Below are 18,673 nucleotides of genomic sequence, written 5' to 3'. Positions count from 1 at the left end.
AAGTCAAGCAGTAATGACAATCATAACGAGGCATGCTCAGTTCTAAGCATGCGATGATGCGTCTGAGCGCAAATGAAATCGCCCTCTCCGCTTTGCGTCGTTGGCCGCTTGCCGCTTCCCTTGCGGGTGGCATGGGCGTCTGGAGCAGCGTCGTTGATTTTGATGCCTGGGTATGGGGAGCGGTGGTGTAGCGGTTAGCGCACTGCGCTCACGGCCAATACCAGTGACGATTATCTAAAACCGGTTCTGGGCCCCTCCCCTAGGTCGACTCAGCCTCAAATGAGAACCTGGTGCGGTGCGGAAAATCATCTGGGGAGACGAAGGCGGCCGGGCGTGGTGTTGGCCACCCACCCCCTCGCTAGCAGCACTTGCCCCTACAGCATGTTAAGGCTATACGGGCGATCTTTGTCTTCGTCGACAAGGCAAGGGGTTTCACGGTTGGCGAGATGTTAACTCCCTCGCCAGGTATGAAAGAGGTGGTGGGTTCGTACTCGACCCCACTGCTGACGCCTGCTGCATATTTAGAGTTTGCGTGTCTCTCTCTCCCCGTGATGGTCGCGTGGATTTTCTCCGGGTCCTCCGGTTTTTCCCTCCACATTTGAAAGAATGAATATTTACAATCTCTGGAAAAGAGCCACATAGTTTAAATAGCGAATCGCTGTGGAGGTAAAGCCTTGCCCTATCCCGGCTTAGCCCGGCTCACAAACTCAACAATCGATCGGAGTGAGCCGAGTTGTTTCCCTAACTCCTTAAAGGAAACTCAGTGCGCGAAAATCACACGTATAAAGTGCCCTGCTAAGCTCCAGTGAGACAATCTGACTATACGGAGCATTTCAAAATTCCTGACACGGGAGGCACCAGCAAGAGAAGAAACAGCCGCCAACGCCACAGACTCACAGCTGCCAACCCATACGGGTTACCCTGCGTTCTTGTCGAGGGATATTGAGTTTTCAGGTCCATACGGTTGTTTGTTTGTTTGTGTTTTTCATTTGTGATGGGACTTTGTGGGGCGAACGTTGAGACACATAAGGGCACGGGGTGACCATTGCGGTGTGAATTGGTCCGTAATAAGGTAGGGCACTGATAAGGGGGTGACAGGCATGCAGACTCGTCGCTGGAGTAGAGGGTATGAATCAGAGAGGAGGGTGAGATGGGGCGCTGCTACGCTAACCGGGCGAATAATCATCATCATTGCTTCCTTTCCACGTTGCAGCGTGCGAGTGCAACCCGTTCGGCTCGGCGAGCGATCGCTGCAACGGCACGGGGCAGTGCGAGTGCAAGGAAGGCGCGAGCGGACTCAAGTGCGGCGAGTGTCTGGCCGGCTACTACTGGAACCGCGGCTGCCAGCGTGAGTCTCTGCCCCATCGCACCGCACCGCACCGCACCACGGCATCACCGCATCACCGCATGGCATCACTGCACCGCACCACCGCATCACCGCACGGCACCACCGCACAGCACCACCGCATCACCGTACGGAACCACCGCAGGGCGTCACCGCACCGGATCACCGCATCACCACACGGCACCACCGCACCACGGCACCGCTCCACTCATCGCCGAGCCCGCCGGTTTGCCACAGATCTGTGGGCGACGCAAAGCTCCTCCGTGATGTTGCGACGTTGTGCCCGCGTCCAGGGGTTTCAAGAATGAAGCGTCAGAATGTTGCTTTGTTTTGGAGGAATCCGATGAGCTATGAAGCTCTTTTTTTCACAGATGTCCAGTAAGGGGGCACGGAGTCATAACGTTACAACAACAAGCTATTAAAAAAACACGATAGGAGTGAAAAGTATAGCAAAGGTAAACACATAATTTTAAAATATACAAATAAAACTAAACTTTGTTTTTTACCAGGTAAAGCACACTGAGCTATTAGCTTTTTCAATAAACGACCTGTTTACAAATGATAGCTCAACGAAGTGGCTCATCAAGTGGAAATGTATGGCAGCAAAACTATATAAAAAGTCTAAACGCATGTTTGTAAATTTGGAGGGAAAACCGGAGGACCCGGAGAAAAAAATACAGGCATCACGGATATGATATCCCATATTCGATATCTGAATCCGGGTTGCAGCCACTGAGCCGTGATCAAACCGGGTTCTGGAGTGTGGTGAGTGAATGGTCTCAACCTGGTCGCCAATGAGTGCACAAAGGCCTCCCCCACATCACATTGGATGCGGGGGGGGGGGGCGGTGTGATCATACTTCACCATGCTAATCAGTGGCCGGCTGGCAAAGGAGAGACCCAGGACCGGTTGAGATATCACTGTCGATAGCCGTGGACCAGTCATTGAACACCGGTCGCCAGGTTCATCGCAAAATTCAGCAATAAAACAAAAATCTGCGCCTCCGTTATGGTTGCCACATCCCAAAAATAGTATTAATCGGTGACGTTTCGGGCAATCGCTCTTCTTCATGACACAGATGAGACCGATGTGCTGGTTGCGGCATGCAGAAGGGCCACCGCCCAAAACGTCACCTATTACACACTGCCGAACGTGTTGAGTTTGTTTGTTAATTGTGCCTGTGCACCGCTGCTAACGAAGCAGCAGCAGCAGCAGCAGCAGCAGCTTCATCGCCAACTAATCTTTGTTTGATATCAAAAAGAGGACAATTAGTCCGGGCGATCCAGCACAGGTGACAACCCCCGCTATTCAGCCCATCTCCGCACGTCACCTGATGAACTAAAGCGATCTATTAGACGAGCAGCGTCCATCCCTCCGTGAAGTCTGGCAATTCATTAATGTCCAGGTGATTGCGTTAACATAATGAAGAACGCCCGGGCAATATAGGCAGCGGTTGTCGCTAGGGAAATATGGAGGCCCAAGCAGATGCGGAACCTCAGAGTCGGTTTTTGCCACGTGAGCCCTTTGCTGGCTTACGGGGTAATTAAATGCAATAATATGAGGGGATTAAGCCTGCGATTTTCAAAAGCTGGAGATGCCCCCCTCCCCAGGCACAGGGGATTAGACAAAGGCAGTGGCCGTGATTGCGTGAGTTGCGGAGAAATAAATACATACATAGCACGCGAAATCGCAAATGGCAGTGGGGCTTGACTCGTGTTGTTTGCATGTTTATTTACTTCTGCGACAAGACCAAAGTGAACATCTTAAGAACATGCGTGTTCAGTGCAGCTTCGTTTGCCAACGACGATGCACTTCTATGGGACGATCTGGACGATCCTGAATGACGCCATGACGATAACGCCCTCGTCTGCCTCGTCTCCCTCTCTCTCTCTCCCCCCCTCATCTCCCTCCCTCATCCCCTCCCTCCCTCTCTCCCTTTCTCGTCACCCTCCTTCCTCGTCTCCATCCTTCCCTCCCTCGTCACCTTCCCCCCCTCATCTCCCTTCTTCTTCTCCCTCCCCCCCCCCCCCTCATCTACTTCCCTCGTCTACCTCCCCCCTCATCTCCCTCCCTCTCTCGTCACACTCCTTCCTCGTTTCCATCCTTCCCTCCCTCGTCTCCCTCGTCTCCCTCGTCACCCTCCCCCCCCCCCCCTCATCTCCCTCCCTCCCTCGTCACCCTCCCCCCTCATCTCCCTCCCTCCCCTGTCACCCTCCTTCCTCGTCTCTATCCTTCCCTCCCTCGTCACCCTCCCCCGTCACCCTCCTTCCTCGTCTCCTCCCCTCCCTCATCTCCCTCCCTCGTCTCCCTCCCTCCCTCGTCACCCTCCCTCCCTCGTCACCCTCCCTCGTCTTCCTCCCCCGTCTCCCTCCCTCCCTCCCTCCCTCCCTCTAGAGAACGCGTGCGACGAGGAGCTGCTGCGCTGCCAGAACGGCGGCGAGTGCCGCGACCGGCAGCGCTGCGCGTGCGCGCCCGGCTACTCGGGCGCGCTCTGCGAGGAGCGCAGCAGCAGCTGCCGCGGCGGCGGCGGCGCCGGCGGCTGCGGCTCGGGAACGACGCCGCGCCCGGACCCCCGCGGGCTCCTGCTGGCGCTGCTGCTGGCGACGCTGCTGCTGGTGGTGGTGCGGCCGCTCGAGACGAGCCAGGAGCTCGGCCTCGCGCCCACCGTGTGAGCGTGCGGGATGAGCCGGCGGCCGGGATACAGAGTAGATTGTCCACCGCGAGGGCGAGCCGCGGGTCGGCCGGCGGCCTCCGCTGCGCGCGGGAGGCGGCGCGCGTCCTCTGCCGGCCCCGGGGGCCACTCCCGAGGGCCCGCGGGGCGGAATTCTGCAAGTGGTGCCGACGTGCTGTGGCCACGACTCGCGATGAATATCACGATAATAACAATGATGACGATGATAACAACATCGATGGATAAGACTGTCTACAGTAATGGAGGTGATGTCACCAATGATGATGAAACAGTTGAATCTATGGCTATGGTGATGATGATGATGGCGTTGATGGTGATAATGAATGGGATGCAATATCACGATGATGATGATGATGATGACAGTGATGATAATGCTGATAACAACATTGATGAAAAAGGCAGAGTCTACAGTAATGGAGGTGATGTCACCAGTGATGATAAAACAGTTGGATCTATGGCCATGGTGATGGTGATGATAATGGTGTTGATGGTAATGATGAAGGGGATCGTCCAAGCGCAGTCAAAATTACTTAAATGAACAAGAGATGGGGTTCTTCTGCATTTAAAGCCCCGAGCTCAGCCAAAGAGCACAGAGTCATGGTACAGCTGTGAATGTGAACATGTGCGATGATGATAGTGATCGCAGCGGTGATAAGACTATGAGTCACAAAGCCTCTTCATTCATTGACCAAAAATGTTTTCCAAAAAGTTTCTCAAACGCTGCCACTCCGGAAAAAACGTCTGCTCTCCTCAACCTGCAGGTCCACGCAATGCATGTTGGGTACACGGCACCACTTCCCGACATATCTTCTCTCGTTTCAACTCTTCATCCCATCGCAGAGCAAAGTAGCAGGATGCTCACCACAGTGAAACAACAACTCACGCGTCGTACCAAACGGCAAATGAATCACGAGAACAAACAAACAAAACACCCCGAACAATTACGATCGTTTCAATGCCTTCGCAGCTATCAATTTGTTTGTGCGCGTGGTAACCACAGCAGCAATTGTCCCCCACGTGAGTGGGAGCCGCGCCCTGCCCGTGTAAATATCTGTACATCGACCGCGTAACACCGACCAATCATGAACTTTCGAGGGCCGTCGGTGAGCCCACGAGCCGCTCCCAGCGGGCCGCATACGGCGGCCTGGCTTGGAATTCCTCGAACGCTCCAAAGTCGGCGAGCGATGCGCTCGAAAAATCGGCGACGATGCAACGATGAGGGCCGCGCTCTGCCCAGCGGCGCGACTTTGGTCGTTGAGCGCGCGGTTGGCATCGGCCCTGGTGGAAGGAATTAAATGGGGGGGTGGAGGGTGGGGTGCTACCTCCCTGTCTTAATGTTCTTCCCACCCCCCCCCCCCCTCTGGGTCCCTCTGGCCTGTCCGGGAGTCCCGGTGCAGTTGCAGGGCCTGCACACTTGCTGGCTGTGCCGCTGGTTTCACGTCGGCGATGCAAGAGGAACCGTTCCCTCTGCAAATGTGTTCCCCCATTAATGTTCGTGCCCCCGAGGATCCAGTATTTGGGAAGCGGGGAATGTTGGTTCCCCCTTTGAATATATTTACCCCGTAAATTTGTTGTAATGAATGTTTAATTGCATTTGCGATTACAAACTACATTTTTAAGACGATGTTTTCGAACTTTTTCGCGAAACTAGTTGCCTAACTCTAAACCCTAAACCCTCACCTTTAACACTCATTCATAACCCTAACCCCTAACTTTGACCCCTTACCCATAGCTCTTAACCCTTACCCCTAACCTTTAACCTTATCCACAACCCTGACCCTAACACTCTAAACCCTAATTCTTGGAACACTTATCTGTAACCATAACCTCAATCCCATAACTCCTAACCCCAAGCCCTAACCATCGAATCTTAAACCATTGGCCCGATTCCAGAGTTACAAATAAGTATGGCAGAACTAACGTTCGCTGGTGGGAACACAGTTTGTTGCCATGGAACTACAAAATATCGCGAAATAGTTGCATGGTTCATTTCTTCAGTAAACTATTTCACCTTGAGGATGGAACGTCTCGTCAGCCCGGGGGTCCGATGAGCACGGCTGGCTACGTACGGTGCGATAGAAGTTCAAAGACAAAGATCCCCCGTATAGCCTACACGGGCTGTTGGGGCAGGTGCTGTTAGCGAGCACCTATGAAAGAAGTTCAATAGACATACATACGCGTCCAGGTATGTCAAGTACCAAGAGCAGACACTGAAAAGACCCGCGCGCGCACACATAGCCTGGTGAAGCGTAAACCTTCGGGGGAGCCGATAAACAGGTCATTCAGACGGCGATACCGAAGTGCGCTTCCCTCTTGCGGAGTGTTCCATGTGCAATGCTGGTGGCCAGTAGCGCAACGAGCGTGGGGGTGCCTTGCCCCCCCCCCCCCCTTTGCGGCCAGAGCTACGCGTTTGGGCCCTCTTGCCAACCACGATGAGATTTGTTTTCAACAGTTTTCGGGGGCCCCATCCGCCCGGTTGCCGCGCCCTCTGAGCTGTTAATGTTGCGACGACGCCACTTCTGGTGGTGGCTCACGACTGCAGGTGCGGAAGGTTACAAAAATCCACCTCGGGTGGGGGGTCGATCCGGGTCTGCGTTAAGAGTGAGTTGTAGATTCTACCCACGCATTGAGTGATCACGGCCTCCATCCTCCGGCGGACATGTGGCGATCTTAGAGGGCCGGCCGTGCGTGCAGCTCACGCGGCTTGCCAGGGGAACTAGTGGAGTGGGATTGCAGCACCGGCGCATCATGATCACGACCATATTCGTCACGATCATCATGATCATTATCACCATCATAGCCATCATCAAGTTCAAGTTCATTTATTAGGTATAGCCCTGTGAGCCATTCGGCTCTTGAATCGGGTGCAACAACAACAAACAAAAAACTAAAACATGAACAAAAAAACATCTTAAAGTGAATATGTGACTGAGTACAAACAGAAAATCAAAATAAAGACAGCAAAACATTGCAGAAAAAGCACCGTACACCAACACTGTGTGCAAACATTTCAGTGGGATGCAAGTCAAACATCATCACCACCACCATCATCATTACCCCCATCGCCATCATCAACACCGTCACGATCAAAACCAGCATCATCGCCATCATTTTCATCACCGCCATCATCACCATCATTATCAATGTTTGTTCCATCACCGCCACAAGCTGCCTTCACGTTCCACGCATCACCTCGCCCAACCTGGACGCATCACCCCCGCCACTGAGAGACCCTGATTCGTCGCAGGGCTGCCACCACATCTCGCACCACTCCCCCCCCACTCCGCCCAACCTTGACGCACTCCTCGCCTCCCCGTTCAGCCCCTGCGACGCGTTTCCTCCGGGTCGTGCCCCCGTCGTGATGTCGGTTGTGGTTGTTCGGCTGCGACGTCCGACGTTCCATTTCCGCGCCCGCGCGCAGGAAGCCTCTTTGAGTTGTTTTTTTCTCTACCGAAGAGCAGCAAAGCCCGGAACGAAGACTCAGCGGAGAGCAAACAAGGCGACAGCACGCCGTGGCTCTGTCGCTCAATCGGCCCCAGGGCTCCCCCCCCCCTTCAACGCCGCAAGTGGCCACACATTCTAGAACGTCTGAGACACTTGGGGCATCGGTGCAGAGGAATGGGCTCACTCGCGACAATTCATCGCCTGTTTGTTTGTTTATTTATTTTCTTTTCATGTTAACGACGCAAGAAGGAGCCGTGCCAATTTGCAATGACCGAGCGGGTGTGTACAAGTGTATCATGTTAATCATATTGATTACTGTTGTAACTGTGCAAAGTACAAATGAGCTCATTAATCAGGGGGGTTGGGAGCAGACGGGAGGCGGTAAGTTGCGTGCGTAAGCAAAAATAAAAGAAACATTAAAGAGCGCATGGAAGAACACGCAAGTATTTGTAGGCGACCAAGCAGACAGGTCGCGCGCGGTGGAGTCAAGTGTGGATGGTCCCAGTGCTGTCAAGGACCCTCTGGCCGAGCGTGGAAGAGTAGGCCCAGCATGGCCTCTTCGATTAACTCCTCTACAGCTCAATCGATAGTCGAAGACCCTTCTGCCGGCGGACGATCGGCACGGCTGCGCCCCCCTTACCTCCAACGACTCGCATTGAGAAACGATCAGCGTCCACGCAGCCTTTGCCGTGTAAATGAAATAAAACACGCGACTTTTTGCCCGGCCTTTTATCGAGCCGCGAATTGAAATCGTTACTGCGGACGCCGAAGTTTTACGACTCGAGGCTTTCGTCCATCCTCTTTGGGGATTCGCAAAACGAGCGCGAGCGTCGTTGAGTTGCGATCGAGAGCGAGCGGGCGAGCGGGTCGGCGAGCGTGCGGGCGAGCGGGTCGGCGTGCGTCGTGAAATCCCCACGCGGAGCTCCGACCGGTTCTCGCGCAGAATCTCAACGTTGCTGCGTCTCACGACAGCTCGTTACAATTCACGAGCTCGAAGGGACATATGACAACTTTGACGACGTTTCAATGTTTTACCACGTTCTGTTTTTTTATATATAAGTGCCCTCATCCAGCAGTGGATTGACAACGGGGCTTGCACGTGGATGTGCGAGTTACCGACATGGGGGAGGGAATCACAACAACGAGTGTTTCTGGGAAATTTTGTCCGGATGGAAATCTGATCCAAAAGTGGTCTCATTCGTAAAAGGGGGACGGACATTGAACGGAACTTATCTCTGCTGGTGATGAATATTCCACATTCCTATGTGGGACGCAAGTTTATCCATGGGACTTTCCACAATGCGGTACCTGTTTTATCCACCCACGAAGAATGACGGGCCGCGTTGACTTGCAGCCAGGATTTTGAACTCGCACAACGCTTCTGGATATTTTTCTCGTCTACGATTAGCCTCATCATAATTAAATTTTCGTCTCCTGTTTGACCAAACCTCGATTTCTCGATTCCTATTCCTTTGCGCGAGGGCTATATCAAGTACCCTCCAACAGCGGCCAGCGGTCGAGGCTAACTATGGAGTGGCAGCAGAAGGAGGAAAAGAAGCCCGTCAGACGGACGTCCACTGTGGAAGTGGGTCAACGAAATCGGCCCGTGCACTGGCACTAAGATGGATTGTCACAACGCTGGACCGCGAGAGATGACGACGGTGTTGGTGGGGGGGGGGGGTGTGCGACTTGTATCCATCCCGAGATGTATCATGGCTTACGATGATTACGATAATGACAATGGTTGATCTATGTACCAGCTGTTGCCGGCGGTGAATCCTCACCTCGCCTCTAGACCTCGCATAATTCTGCTCTCAAAAATTAAAAAAAATATTTCAGGAGCCAATCGCTGCTGTTTATGATTTACTCACGAAAACAGCTGTTGTCTGCATCGCCGCCAGTGAAATTTCCACCATAAATCACAACAACGAGCGGAGCGCCGGGCGGATAAAACGCAGCGAGTCTGCACAGTGAGAGCACAGTTGGTGATCTGCCAGTCATCTCAGTCAGTCAACCCCATGGAACATGGGTCTCTGTCCCGTGACCTACTGCCAGCAGAGAGCCTTCGACACTTCACGCGGCCTCAACGTGCACCTAGCCTGGCACAATCGCCGTGGCAAATGGCAGGTATTGTTACGAGACCTCCCTTGCCAGTTCCCAAAACATAGGAATAGGTTTTACCCTATTTTTGTTTGCATGCTCACCACAAGTATGTGTGGTTAATGCAGCCATTATTGCTTGCAAAATAAGGTTTCGGTTTGGTGTGTTAACACCTTGACACCACAGTTGTGTTGTCAGAAAGGGTTAAAGCGATTCGTTTAGGCACAGGCATTGTTGTTCGCTTTTGTCTAGATGTCCTTGGAAGACGCGTTGGCGTGCGGCGGAGTATGTCAGCGCACCGTTCCGCGTGCCCGATCGTCGCTACATTTGGCCAGAACGCGAAGGGATTCGAAGTGAATTTGGTGGCCACGAGTTGAAATTAAACGGTGCCGCGTTAGGCCGCCACCAGCCGCTCGCTGTGTTTGTGGGCTCTTTGGAGGCCGGCTCTTTGGTGGGTCAGGGAATTTATAAATACGAATTGAGGGTTATGACGAAGGAAGGTTGCGATGTTTCACACAGTCTGCAGTCATTTCACAGTCGGGGGGAGGGGGGGGGGCAGGGAGTGATGTTGCTGTGAAATCGAGTCATGTGCGAGTAATTTGTCAACAATGTGAATAGACCGCACCACCGGCACACGATTGGCTGCTCCTCTACAACGACGCAAATTGCCCTGTAACGTGTTCTACTGTGCAGCAGGCGGCGCGAACAGCGTTTAAAGCGTGGTTAATAATTATAATAGTGCACCCCGCGGTGTTAACCAGGGCGACCTGCCGGATTCGAACCGCGAGGCTCCCGCGGCAAGCGGCGGCACGCGCAGCCGCCGGGCTGCCGCCAGTTCTCCGTGGAAGGTCTCTGAAGCTCCCACGCTCGCTCGATTGAGAGGTGGGCCATGAGATATGATCCCCAGCAATAAGAGATACAAGTTGAATTAACGTTGCATACAGCACGCCAAGACTCAGTAAAGAAACGGTGGGTGTACATATACACACACATCACTTAGAGAGTAAGAGACAGTCGGTCATAGGGAAGAATCCGAATTTGTAATTATACTGGAAGAATTCGATGAGCTATAAAGCGTTTTTCTTCACAGATGTCGAGTCGTGGCACGTACTGTAGATCTTGAACCCGACTTGAACAGGGGCGGCGAGTCAATAGCACGGACGACCCCGGGAGAGGAGGGAAGAGTTCCAGACTAAGAGGGCAGCAGTGGAGAAGGAGCGACCGCCCACCTCGCGAGTAGATTCGTGAATCGGTCTGTGTGGCGCTTTAAGCGTCATCTCCTGCTTATCCGTGGAGGTTCTCCTCGTATCCCGGGGGTGTTCTTAGAAAATGCAACAAACAACAACTCCGTAAAATATTAAAATTGGCCAAACATCGCAATGCAGGACCCTCCTGAAAGCGAGTCTTGAGACTTTGTGAGGTTTTTCAATCAATCGATCAATATGTATAGAATACACTTCACTTCAATACAAGTTACCTTGAGTGCTTTGCGTAAACTACATCTATATGAATGCCGCATCACTTGGAATATATTGAATACAAGACATTCCATATGTTAATCAAGGGCAGTACTGCCATACTCTTTGGTTCTTTCGGTAAAGTCACGTAGGTAGGAAAATAAAACAAAATAAAAAATAATGTATCACGACGTTTCGATCGCGACACAAGTGGTCGTCCTCAGGCAGTGGAGCTGCTGAACGAGCGAGAGAGCTGGTACAACAAACAGCAAACAGCATTCTCTCGCGGCTTCAGCAGTGGAACAGCTGAACCAGCTCCACTGCTGGATGATTTTTTTACACCTGAGGACGACCGCTTGTGTTGCGATCGAAACGTCGTGATATATTTTTTATTTTGTTTTATTTTTCTACCTACGTGACTTTACCGAAGTACCAGGAGAGTATGCATTGCTGCAGTCACGAAAGCTTCAAATGAAGGGCAGTACTGCTATTATCATTCTTATTATTTTACCAAATTGCCAGCGTGTGTGGACCTAAGACTCTATACAGCCACGTCCAGTAAACGCTTGCGACTGTGAGACCTGAAAAACAACTCAACTGCAAAACTGAACGCCCTTTAATCAGTTTTAGCTCTTTTTACATACTACGGGCATCGTGGAACTGAACAAAAAATAATAAACCAGAGCAGCTGACAACAATATTACTCAACACATGATATTAAGAATACATTTGAGTTGATAAGCCTGTGTGAGAGATGCATTTGTAATCCTTGGCGGGTGATAATTAATACGATTTAAATGGCACAGCTGGTGATTGGGAAATGTTGCGAGCGTGCTCGGAGCAGAGTAAATCCCTGGTGCTCCGTGCCGTGTCCTGGCATCAGTTCGCCTCCATCCGCCTGTCTCTCTGCCCTGCTCCGCGTCGTGTGGACACGGACACCAGAGGTCAGGCGGTCACCGCAGGCAGTGGTGGTAGCGGCCGTGATGGTAGCCGTTTTGGTGACATCGGTTCGGGCCCTGGTAGCGATGGTGGTGGCCGTGATGATGGCTGTGTTATTGGTGGTATTAGTCATTGGTGAATTGGGTTAGAATCTCGGTGGTGGTGGTGGTGGTTGTGGTGGTGGAAGTGGCAGCGGTGGTGGTTTGCGAGGACTGGTGTTGATGCTGGTGGTGGTGATGGGTGTTGGCGATGGTATTGGTGCAATGATGGTTGAATTACATTCCTGGTGATAGAGGTCTGGTTGAATGTGTTCTTAGAGGTGGTGGTGGTGGTGGTTGTGGAGAGGTGTTTGTATGTACTGTAGGTGGTAGTAGTGCTGGTACTGGGCGGGTGGTGTATGCACGGTGGTTGAGGTGGTGGCGGCGGCTGTGGTGGTGGTAGTTGGTGTGGTGGTAGTGGTTGTAAGCGATTATATGTATGTCTAAGTAGAAGTGGTGGTTGTATGTGGTGATGATGATGACGATGGTGGTGATGATGCTGGTGTGCATGATGATGATGATGACGATGGTGATATCAGTTGTAATAACGATTACGGTGGTATTAGTGATGCCGCTGCTGTAGCTGAGGCCCGGGTTCATTGTCTTGCCATTTGAAGCTAATGTGCATTTTGACATCCATCACAGAGCGAGACCCAATTCGCAATTTAATCCGGATTTGTGTGATCTCCCAGTATTTAAATTCACAGCTGCATTAATCCCTTTGTTTGCACGCGCCGGCTTTTAATAACCCGCGCACTTTCAATCATTCTGTGCGACGCATGGACACATCGTCGGAGAAGCTGCACACACACAGACAGAGAGAGGTAGACGTTTCGTTGTGGGGTCGTAGCCCAGACATCACGCCGAGCGACGCGTAACGGAGGGGCACGGCCGCGAAAAAGCCCCACGCAGTGGTAAGAACAACAAAAAAAGCAAAGTTCGACCGTGCCCAGGTCGGCACATGGAGCCACGACGTTCATCTCCATTGGTGACCTTTAGAAACGGTGGTGGAAATTCCATATTCCTATGACGGGGATGCCCGAGTTGGCGGGGGGAGAGGCATGGGAAGCTCTTGCAGATGACGAATCCGCGTCGCTCTGACGAATTTCTCCTCTTGTTTGAATCTGCAGCTCGGCCTGCTGGGCAGGAAGCCGAGTGGGTAGGGATTTGCGATCGACCGACCGTCGTGTAAAAACCCCAATTAACACGCGTGGTACCACATGGTGCGCGTGTGCGGTGGATGTCGCGGGGGAGCGGTGGCGTAGTGGTTAGCGCACGGCGCTAAGAACACGGCGACCCCAATTCGATTCTCGATCACGACGGCGAATCTCTGAACCGGTCCTGGGTCTCCCCTAGGTCGACTCGGCCTCAAATGAGTACCTGGTGCGGCGTGTAAAACATTAGCACGAAGTAAGTTGGCCAGTCATAGTTGCTGGCCAGCCAGCTCCCCCTCGTGTGCCCTGCCGGCCTTGACGGGGTGAAGGTTTAAATCCCATCCAGTCGCGTATTTTGACAAAGGGGGTCTACATACAAATGATTGCTATGACACCTTGGGAAGACCCAACCCAGGTGCATATACAACTGATGTTATTCGTAGCTCGGAGTCGAACTCAGGTTACCAGGTTCGGAGCGCAAGTTCGTGAACCACATAGCACCACACTCACAGCACGTGTACACACCTCCTCCTCCCACAGACAAATACGAAGATAGAGGCAAAGCACCCCGTGTAGCCTGCATGTGCTGTTGGGCCAAGTGCCGCCCACATGCACACACATACAATGCAACCGGTATTGGCCAAATATCCCAAAGCTGAACTATGCACCTGCAGATTACTCATTTGGGATTGCGAATAGATAACAACGTCGCCCCTCGACGGCGAAGAGGTGGCAAGGACCCTTGTGAAACAGAGTCCTGAGACTCAGTTGACCTCTGCCTGGGTAACCAAACGTACCCAATGCTACTACTACACACATTCTGCAATGTGTTCACAGGCTTCTTCACCAGTCTACTCGGGTGGCGTTTGTTTTATTTTCAAATGCAAACAGCAGGGGGGAGGCATTCGCCTAGCTGGCAGGTTGTGCATTGCACAATTATATCGACGATGAGCGATCAGTTGCGCAACGCGGTTGCATGCAACGCAGTCGCTTGCCCTGTATGTGCAGGTCTCCTGCAACGACTTGCCAAGCAATCGCGCAAACCAATTGCTTGCTGCCACAAGTTATAATTTAGCACTCGCTATAAGCATCTTTGACACGCGTATCGGGTAGTAATAACAACAAACATAACTCTGATAATGTATGCACTGTCCTTGAAGTTGTTTGGTCCACACCCGAGACAGCTTTTCTTAGAGCCTTAGAGCCTAGTATCACATGGTGTTGGACCAGATGACGTCAGAGTTATGTTTTTTGTTTGCATTATGACTGCAAGTATTGTGGTCTGTGCAAACATGGCTCCTTGTATAAAGGTGTCAGTTTTGTTTCTAGATAAAAGGGTAAAAAACCAATTATAATATTTTTTCTTCTGGCAAATGAGGTTCCAATGGTGAATGCTAATAGCAGTCAGCGGCCGTCTGTAACTCGAGGCCTGCACTGTGGGGAGTGCTATTGTAGTGATTCGCGCCGGCGATCCGAGTTCAATTCCCACCCACGGCCAACACTCGTAATGGTTATCTGAACCGGTGCCGGGCATCCCCTAGGTCGACTCGGCCTCAGCTGACTACTGTACCTGGTGCGGTGCATAAACATCAGCACTGGGGAGACAAAGGCGGCCGGGCGTGATGCTGGCCACGCACCCCCTCGTGTGACGTGCCGGCCTTCGTAGGTGCTACTCGCTAGCAGGACTTGCCCCAGCAGTCTTTGAAGGCTACACGGGGGATCTTTGCAGCTATCTACGTTGGCACTTCAAGGATCGGTCTTCGTCTAGGTGGACTGAGCCCTAAATGAGTGCAGAAAATATTCCGCCTGGGAGCAAACGCGCACGAGGCCACTGCTGTTTCCGCTGTCCTTGGCCTTCTCTTCCAATGCCGCCCGATCCTGGTTGGGTGGGGGGAGGCGGTTGACTCAGCCCATCGTCCTTTATGGGGGGGGGGCGATAAAATCCGTACCACTCTGTGGGGAAGTCAACAGGGGCTGTGCTCATGGATGGATGTGGCTCTGCAATTGGAACATGAAATTCCGCCCACTGGCAGGCGCGGGACGACAGTCACGTTCATACCCGCCCCGACTGGACTTCTGTGAATTAAAAAGAGATGTATAGCCCATCGGATCCCTCCTCCAGTACAAATATTCGTCTTCTTCTCCAATGTGATAAACGGGCTTCTGTGAGCGCCGCCTCAACACTGAACCAGGTCGGCGTTTTGCGACGAGAGCAAAAGTTGGGGGAAGCCACGCACGTACACACGCACGCACACACACAGACACACTTACACACGCACACGCACTCACATACATGCGCACACGCACACACACAGACATACGTACACACAACAACAACCGCCATTCGCCACTAAGAGGCGGTGACGTCACCACGACGCTTGTGCCAGGCCAAGTGCACCTTGAGGCCACGTGAAGTGTCGAACGCCCGCTGGCAGGAGGTCACGGGGCAGACCCAGCAGGTGCCACGGGTCGACTGACTGAGATGACCGAGATGACTGGCTGATGCATTACCTGTGCCCCCTACTGTGCTAACTTGCTGTGCTTTAGCCACCCGGCGCTCCGCTCGTTGTTGTGAGCGTCGCTCCTCCGCCCTCCGTTGTTGCTGGAGGGCGACTGCCTCCAACTGCCCAGTAGCGTCCTTCACGAGCCTCCTCCACAGAGGCCGATCTTGACACCGCTGGTACCAGTCATCGGCAAGTCCACTCAGCTCCACGTCCTCCTGTACCACATCACTCCATCTCTTCTCTAGTCCGTGCCGCGCACGTTTAGCCCCCTCGATCCGGCCGAACAAAAGCTGTTTCGGCATGCGGTGGCTGGGCATGCGGGCTACATGACCCAGCCAACGCAGCCTTGCCTGCCGGAGGAACTCACCGATGGGACTTTGCCCAAATCTTTCAAAGATTGTGCGCTCCTCACACAATCCAGCCTGGTTAAACCCAGGATGGATCGTAGGCAGGCCAGCCGAAATGTTTCCAACCGGCGAAGATGGAAACATTTAGACTGGCCTGCCTACGATGCCACACACGCACACACACACACACACGCGTCCGCTGTTGCGCGACTCTAGGGAACTGACCTCATGCAAAGTGCAATACCTCAGAGCCATGGCCGCGTCATCGGTCAGAATGGGCAGTTCAGGATTCGGCTTTTTGTCCCCCTCCCCTGAGATTCTCTGCGATTCGTGGGGGTGGGGGCAGTGGGGGTGTCTTGGCTGTGAGGGGGGGGGGGGGGTTGGGAGGGGGTGGGGGCAGTGGGGGTGTCATGGCTGTGAGGGGGGGGGGGTTGGGAGGGGGGGGGGCAGTGGGGGTGTCTTGGCTGTGAGGGGGGGGGGTGGGAGGGGGTGGGGGCAGTGGGGGTGTCATGGCTGTGAGGGGGGGGGTTGGGAGGGGGGGGGCAGTGGGGGTGTCTTGGCTGTGAGGGGGGGGTGGGAGGGGGTGGGGACAGTGGGGATGTCTTGGCTGTGAGGGGGGGGGGGTGGGAGGGGGGGGGCAGTGGGAGTGTCTTGGCTGTGAGGGGGGGGGTGAGCGAGGGGTTATAGGTCAATCAGCAAAGTTGGTCTTGCCAGAGGTTTACGATATCATTGTAAATGGTCACGGAATGTTCAAACGAAAAATGATACGGAATCGAGTATATAAATATGAATGCAATTTCATCGTGGGTGGTAATAAAATAGATTTCGAAAATGCTGAAGATGTGTGTTTTCGTGAAGCAGATAATGGATTACAACTCACTCTGACATTTCTCTCTGCGAGATTATTGACGATGCAAGCGTGGACTTTTTTCCCCAGTGACCGCTACGATATTTCACGCCGCTCATGCCCCATCACACTTTGATCCGCAAATTTTAATCTTTTAAGGGCACTAACGTCCTTCTAACACGAGCAGCACACAGAGATTAACGATTAACGCCTGCAAATTGTTAATTATCAGTGCTGTAATTATCAGTCTAAATTAGTCACACTCATCTCCTAAGCCTGCTGAGTCTCACCTGTGTATCGCACATTAGAATGACTATAACCTTTAAATGAAACTAAACTTCCGAAACTTCCAGAGCTGCGTGAAATGTAACAACTTGTAGCAGAGCTTCACGCTTTGAGCCCAGGTGCCGCCCTGGTTAATCCTGATCTCTCTTGGGTTCTCACCTGGTTAGGCAAAATAAACTTGAATACTGCGAGTGGATGTAACTTTCAGTCATCATCAATAAATTGAGCAGATGTGGTAAGCCAACGTGCAGCGGTGAGACAAAGAGACCGCTGTAGACTGCCTTCATACTGCTTAGGACTCATCAGTTCGGCACAGTCACCAATTCTCACTGCTGCCACGTCTGCCTGTGGAGCAGTGCGATGCGAAGGAGCAGAGCTGGTAGTGTTACGACCTGCAGTGTGGTGAGTGCGAGTGCGGCTGGCTGAGTGAGTGTACGAGTGAGTGATTGGGTGACTAAGCGAGTGGGTGAGTGGGTGGATGAGTGAGTGTGTGAGTGGGTGAGTGTGTGCGACCTGAAGCTTGGTGAGTGAATGAGTCAGCATTTGAATGAATGGGTGAGTGGGGTCTGAGTGGGGTGTGAGCGGGTAAGCCTGCCTTCGATCCATCCCGGATTTAACAAGACTGGATTGTGTGAGGAACTCACAGATGCTTGAAAGATCCGGACACAGTCCGATCAGTGAGCTCCTCCGTTAAGCGAGGCTGCGTTGGCTGGGTCACGTAGCCTGCGTGCCCAACCACCACATGACAAAGCAGCTTCTGTTTGGCTGGATAATCGGACGTGGTACGGGCCAGACAAGACATGGGCTGATGCAGTTCAGCTCAGCGGTACCAGCGGTGTCAAGATCGGCCTCTGTGGAAGAGGTTCGTGAGGGACTCTGCTGGTCAGTTGGGAGGCAGTCGCCCTCCAGCAACAACGGAGGCTCAGAGGAGCGACGCTCACAATGAGGAGCACAGTTGGTGTACGTGCCAGTCATCTCAGTCAAGTCAACCCATGGCACCTGGGTCTATTTCGTGACCTCCTGCCACCAGGCCTAGCGTGGCACAAGCGTCGTGGTGACGTTACCGCTTCTGAGTGGTGAAAGGCGGTTGTTGTTGTTGTTGTTGAGTGGGTGTGGGAGTGTGACCTGCAATTGGCGTGGTTGAACGCAATGTGGATGAGATGTCAAACACAGTCCTCAACATGGGTGGCGGGAGAGTCAATGAGTGAAGTTCACGGGAAATGTACAAAGTTAAGGGAAACGGATATCGCGATGATCGTCATATCGTGGAAATTTAATATCGTGTCGTGGAAGATATTATGGAAACCCCAGGAACGTGTTCCACGGTTTTATTTCGATGAACACACATATACCGCACCTACTGGATTATAAGACGCTCCGAAAGACTCATCCCAAACTTGTGCCCGGTGTGAATAAAGTTACACAAATATGGTCACATGCACGAATCTCCCGGATTATAAGACGCGCCCTAGAACGTAATACAATCGGGTGGCGCAAACACACCTACCGGATAAAAAGACA

General features: G+C 52.8%; 1 protein-coding gene across 1 annotated transcript in view; it reads left to right on the top strand.

Moving 5' to 3' along the window:
* Positions 1 to 8,820, top strand: part of LOC144937830 (netrin-G1-like) — a 37,798-nt gene extending 28,978 nt beyond the window's left edge. The window contains exons 9-10 of the mRNA XM_078865336.1: positions 1,214 to 1,348; positions 3,740 to 8,820. Coding sequence (XP_078721462.1) covers positions 1,214 to 1,348; positions 3,740 to 4,017 — 413 coding nt within the window. The 3' untranslated portion in view covers positions 4,018 to 8,820. The remainder of the gene's footprint in view (positions 1 to 1,213; positions 1,349 to 3,739) is intronic.
* Positions 8,821 to 18,673: the final 9,853 nt, after the last annotated feature.

The sequence above is a fragment of the Lampetra fluviatilis genome, chromosome 20, assembly GCF_964198595.1.
Source record: "Lampetra fluviatilis chromosome 20, kcLamFluv1.1, whole genome shotgun sequence".
In the NCBI taxonomy this organism is placed as follows: domain Eukaryota; kingdom Metazoa; phylum Chordata; class Hyperoartia; order Petromyzontiformes; family Petromyzontidae; genus Lampetra; species Lampetra fluviatilis.
Note: the sequence above shows the minus strand (reverse complement) of the source record. Positions and strands in the feature narration are given on the sequence as shown.